This window comes from Oncorhynchus kisutch, unplaced genomic scaffold, assembly GCF_002021735.2.
Source record: "Oncorhynchus kisutch isolate 150728-3 unplaced genomic scaffold, Okis_V2 scaffold2458, whole genome shotgun sequence".
Taxonomy (NCBI): Eukaryota; Metazoa; Chordata; class Actinopteri; order Salmoniformes; family Salmonidae; genus Oncorhynchus; species Oncorhynchus kisutch.
The window spans coordinates 1-5,930 of NW_022264403.1; the positions used below are offsets into that span (position 1 = coordinate 1).

At 44.1% G+C, this 5,930-nt stretch overlaps 1 protein-coding gene across 1 annotated transcript; it reads left to right on the forward strand.

Moving 5' to 3' along the window:
- The first annotated feature begins 1,072 nt into the window (after positions 1–1,072).
- LOC109884237 (proteasome subunit alpha type-2-like) lies at positions 1,073–4,717 on the forward strand. The gene is made up of 5 exons (XM_031819704.1): positions 1,073–1,208; positions 1,315–1,437; positions 2,099–2,180; positions 3,662–3,793; positions 4,434–4,717. Exons 2-5 carry the CDS (start codon positions 1,415–1,417, stop codon positions 4,548–4,550), a joined length of 354 nt encoding a protein of 117 aa, XP_031675564.1. The 5' UTR covers positions 1,073–1,208; positions 1,315–1,414; the 3' UTR covers positions 4,551–4,717.
- The last annotated feature ends 1,213 nt before the right edge of the window (positions 4,718–5,930 follow it).

Sequence of the window (5,930 nt, forward strand, 5' to 3'; positions counted from 1 at the left end):
GTATGCCCTGTCAGCAGTAGCAGCAGGAGCCCCCTCAGTGGGAATCAAAGGTAAATGACTTAAAATGATCACCCAATATGACTGCGTTCACACGGGCAGACAAATTTCACTTAAGAGCTAATCTGATGAGAGAGAAAAATCTGAAGTTGCTGCCTGTTTAAACGCAGCCCATGTATGTATACAGTGGAGCAACCACCAGGTAATGGCTTTTTGTATGCAGGCATCTTGTATATTGTGTCCATGGCACCAAACTCTTTAAAGAGCAACTGTCCCTGAAAACCAACTTCTAATTTAGAAGACAGCCATCGATATGAGTCAGTAACATTTATTCTAATGTCAAAATTGACTACAAAGTGTAAATAGGATAATTTTGGTCATAAAGTCAGTTTTGTCCAAAACAGATTTTTCTACTGGAGTATGCCACAATGTAAATGAAGGTTGGGTTTATTTCAACCCGGTCCACAGCTGGCAGCAAACAAGTTCTCATCCATTTGGAGTGTAGCAGCATGCGACCCCGATCGTAATGGAAGTGGTAAATGTGGTTTGACTTTGGATATCCCTAAATATTGAAAACAGTTCATGAGAAATAAAAAGTGTGCAACGTGAAAATATTGCCTAATTTACATTGTTATTTATTGACGGTTCCATACTAGGCCCAGAGATGGGCTATCCAAAGTCAAACCAATTTTGCCACGGTAGCACACCAGCCGGCTAAAGCAAAACGGCAATATAATTTGGCTAACTCTTCCCACCTGCGAACACACGAGACCCCCATATCAAACCACACCTGAAACCAACTCACATTTGAATTCAGTCATGGCTGCTGGGATTTTTAAGGCTACTTTTAGATATTTTTTTTTACTGATTGGTCTTTCGAACACTCAGATCAGCTCTGAAAAAGATCTGATGTGATTGGTCAAAAAAACAACTAGTGGGAAAAAAAATATCAGTATTGAGCTACCTGTTGAAACAGCCTTAATGAACCAAATCTAAGACAAGGCCAAATCAAGAAGTTTAGCCGCATTACAGAAGACAGTCCAGATTTTGATGGTTTCTTTCTCCCCGTTTAAAGCCTCAAATGGAGTCGTATTTGGACAACCGAGAAGAAAAACAGAAGTCTATACTGTACGATGAGACGAGTGTTTCCAAAGTCGCGATGATAACCAAACATATTGGCATGGTCTACAGTGGAATGGTCCAGACTACAGGTACATCCTGGTGTGTGTGAGGAGACTGCCTTTCCTTGAGTTTCTAAATCTTGGGTTTACAACAGGGATAAGAATATCTTAGAAATGTGTCCTTGTTACTCTGCAGGGTGCTGTTGAGGAGAGCGAGGAAACTGGCCCAGCAGTACTTCCTGGTCTACCAGGAGCCAATCCCCACAGCCCAGCTTGTCCAGCGGGTAGCCTCTGTCATGCAGGAGTACACACAGTCTGGGTCAGTTCTGTTCTGTGGGTTTCCTCAAGTTGATCAGGCTGGCCGACTGATTGTGCAGGCTTTTGATCCAACCTTGCTGAAACACCACTGATTCAGCTTATCAAGGGTCCTGCTGACCATCTGATTGGTAAAACCAGGTGTGTTAGGCTTTTCCTTCAGCCCTAAAGCCCTTACACCCAGTATAGAACCAGGTGTGGTTAGGAGCAGGGCTGGCTGAAGGAAAAGCCTAAAGCCCGGACACCCAGTATAGAACCAGGTGTGTTAGAGCAGGGCTGGCTGAAGGAAAAGCCTAAAGCCCGTACACCCCATATAGAACCAGGTGTGTTAGAGCAGGGCTGAAGGAAAAGCCTAAAGCCCTTACACCCAGTATAGAACCAGGTGTGTTAGAGCAGGGCTGGCTGAAGGAAAAGCCTAAAGCCCGGACACCCAGTATAGAACCAGGTGTGTTAGAGCAGGACTGAAGGAAAAGCCTAAAGCCCTTACACCCAGTATAGAACCAGGTGTGTTAGAGCAGGGCTGGCTGAAGGAAAAGCCTAAAGCCCGGACACCTAGTATCTTTCCACGAGGGTTGGCCACTGCTGAATTACAATATCCATGTGTGTTGATAAAGTAGTTGTTTTCACCTGAATTTCTAGAGAGTAACATCCTGTGTTTTTTTCAGTGGAGTGCGACCCTTTGGTGTGTCACTGTTGATAGCTGGATGGGATGATGATCACCCTTACCTCTTCCAGTCAGATCCCTCTGTAAGTATTCATGGTAGTATAAACACACTATCGTTGAATTGCTTCACTCCTAGGCCGAGTCTAGACAGTTTATGGAGCTTTTGTGTTCTGATCATGGAGTTCTAATCATGGAACTCCGAACTCGTCATGCATCTAAACCTACATTTTAAATGTGCCCTGATTCCCTTTTCCTGCGCTATATTCAAATGCCAGAATGCATAATGCAAACGGTGGAACAGGCTACATCTGGTAACAACACAGCAAGTTGATGGAAGTAGCAAACTACTGTAGCTAACTAGCCAGCTAACCTCTGTAACTAGCCAGCAAGCTAGCTAGCAAAGCTAAAGGGATTGCAAACAGGCAAAACAAAAAATTGTTTTACCAATAAAAAATAAAAAATACACCTTTATTTAACCAGGTAGGCCAGTTGAGAACAAGTTCTCCTTTACAACTGTGACCTGGCCAAGATAAAGCATAGCGACAAAAACAACAACACAGAGTTACACATAAACAAAACGTACAGTCAATAACACAGGTAGCTTGATTAAATAAGCTAGCTGGCTAGCATTTATGAAGCCAGCAAACACATTCCACACTTGGAACATATTTCCTTCAACTTTTTAATGAAAAAAGGTGCCTCTCGCTCCCAAAACATGTGCTGATGACAGTGGGCGATGGTAGCCTGATTGTGTCCAGACTGAGGAGAGATCTGTACAAAATGTGTCCCTGACCACCACCTGAAGTGGTCGGCCAGAACTGAACACAATCCGACCACAACCAGTCTTTTCAATGCAATCTCCGTATTCTGATTGCAGAAGTAGCATGTAAGTGTCAAGTGTAGACGGCCCAAGTGTCTTCTCTACTGTTATATGTGCATATGTTACGGACGTTGCTGGCTTAGCGAGTACCCCCCCCAAATCAGCTCGAACTCGGGACCTCTGCTTTGATAACACACGTGGCTGCCCTCCTTGACAACGTTTCAACGGTTTGAGCCACCCAAAAGTGTACCAATCAGATGGCTCCATCCGTGACATTTCAAGCTAGCTGTGGAGTGAGCTTACTTCTTAACTCCGTGTTGCCCAGCAACAGTCCCAAAATATCACTGCTCTAGAGGAGATCTGCATGGAGGAATGGGCCAAAAATACCAGCAACAGTGTGTGAAAACCTTGTGAAGACTTACAGAAAACGTTTGACCTCTGTCGTTGCCAACAAAGGGTATATAACAAAGTATTGAGATTAACTTTTGTTATTGACCAAATACTTATTTTCCACCATAATTTGCAAATAAATTCATTAAAAATCCTACAATGTGATTTTTCTGGATATTTTTTTCTCATTTTGTCTGTCATAGTTGAAGTGTACCTATGATGTAAATTACAGGCCTTTCTCATCTTTTTAAGTGGGAGAACTTGCACAATTGGTGGCTGACTAAATACTTTTTTGCCCCCACTCTACATAGTTTTTTCCCGGTACTCACTATATGATTATTTTGATGTACACAGGGTGCATACTTTGCATGGAAAGCCACAGCGATGGGAAAGAACTACGTCAATGGGAAAACATTCCTAGAAAAGAGATATAACGTGGATCTGGAGCTGGAAGATGCAATCCACACAGCAATCTTAACCTTGAAGGTAATTCATCTCACCTGCAGCTTTAGTACTCTTCCCTCTCAGAGGTGTTTAAGAAACACAGTAGAGGGCCTCCCGGGTGGCGCAGTGGTTAAGGGCGCTGTACTGCAGCGCCAGCTGTGCCATCAGAGACTCTGGGTTCGCGCCCAGGCTCTGTCGTAACCAGCCGCGACCGGGAGGTCCGTGGGGCGACGCACAATTGGCCTAGCGTCGTCCGGGTTAGGGAGGGCTTGGTCGGTAGGGATGTCCTTGTCTCATCGCGCACCAGCGACTCCTGTGGTGGGCAGGGCGCAGTGCGCGCTAACCAAGGTTGCCAGGTGCACAGTGTTTCCTCCGACACATTGGTGCGGCTGGCTTCCGGGTTGGATGCAGTGCGGCTTGTTTGGGTTGTGTATCGGAGGACGCATGACTTTCAACCTTCATCTCTCCCGAGCCCGTATGGGAGTTGTAGCGATGAGACAAGACAGTAGCTACTACAACAATTGGACACCACGAAATTGGGGAGAAAAAGGGCAACATGTGATACTTTAGGTTAAACCTTTAGGTTAAACCTGGAATAGTTTGAAAACTTAATGATTTAATTTATCATAGTGTTCTAATGAAATCCATGCATTAATATTGTGTTCTGTGTGTGTTTTTAAAGGAAAGTTTTGAGGGTCAGATGACAGAAGATAACATTGAGGTGGGAATCTGCAACGAGGCAGGTTTCAGAAGACTCACCACAGCAGAGGTCAAGGACTACCTGGCAGCCATTGCATAAAATGCCCCCTCCATGGGGGTCTGTTGGCATGGACTCATTCAGATCAGCTGAAAACACACACCAATACAGTTTTTTTGCAGTTTAGCAGATTACTACAATTTGTCGTTTTTTTTCTCCGGTTATACCTAGTCACATACTAATAATAAAATACGATTTATTTAATAATATTTCGTCCTTTTATCAATTTTTGTTTTCTTCATATAATTTCATGTTTGGTTTCAGTTTGCGATTTGATAATTAGTTGTTTAATTCTCAATTTCTCACTATATTGCGAAAGTGTAAATATACATTTTGCATGAGTAGTAGTCCCCCCCCCCCCCAAATACAGAGCCTTCAGAAAGTATTCATACCACTTGACTTATTCAACATTTACAGCCTGATTTCAAAATGGATTAAAAAATAAATAAATCACCCATCTACACACAATACCCAATAATGAGTGTTTTTGTAAATGTTTCCCAATTAATACATATTATTTACAGGAATGTCTAACTGACATTGGTAGCCTTTTCACACCCACTTCCTATAACACACAAATTAAGCTCAGCTGCATCCAATTTCCTGTGATCTTCACTGACGTTGCCACAACTTGATTGGAGTCCACCTGTGGCCAATTCAATCGTTTGGACATGATTTAGAAACACCTGTCTATTTAAGGTCCCACAGTTGACAGTGCATGTCAGAGGGAGGAGGAGTAATGGCGGCTGGTAACAGTGATGGCGACTGGTAACAGTGATGGCGGCTGGTAACAGTGATGGCGGCTGGTAACAGTGATGGCGGCTGGTAACAGTGATGGCGGCTGGTAACAGTGATGGCGACTGGTAACAGTGATGGCGACTGGTAACAGTGATGGCGACTGGTAACAGTGATGGCGACTGGTAACAGTGATGGCGACTGGTAACAGTTGACTGCATGTCAGAGGGACTGGGGTTTCCAGGAGGAGTAATGGCGACTGATAGAGCGTTTTGAGTCGACGCGAGAAATTCAAGAAACAATTTTAAACAGTTTGTTACTACAGAGGATGAAGGAGTGGAAAGAGCTTGGATATGTAGAAATGGACACCATGAAATGAGATGTGTACAGGGAAGCGGTGTGGTCGGGAAAATTATCGTTAAGTACAAAAAGAAAACGTACTCCTGTCGCTCAGAAATGTAACCTGGTGAGGATCAACTACCAGCGGCAGGTGCGGTGAAGGCCGTCAAGTTCGTGCCTCGTCCAGATGATGACAAAAATGATGGCGGCTCAGTGGGTGTGAGATTTTTTTTGTTGTTGTTGAGAGACTGGATCCTTGCCTTCTGGCTGATCCATACGGGGTGTCAGGTTGGTTGGGGGCTGTTGAGTCGGTGACAGTAACTCAAAGTGGACTCGCGATTCTTCAGT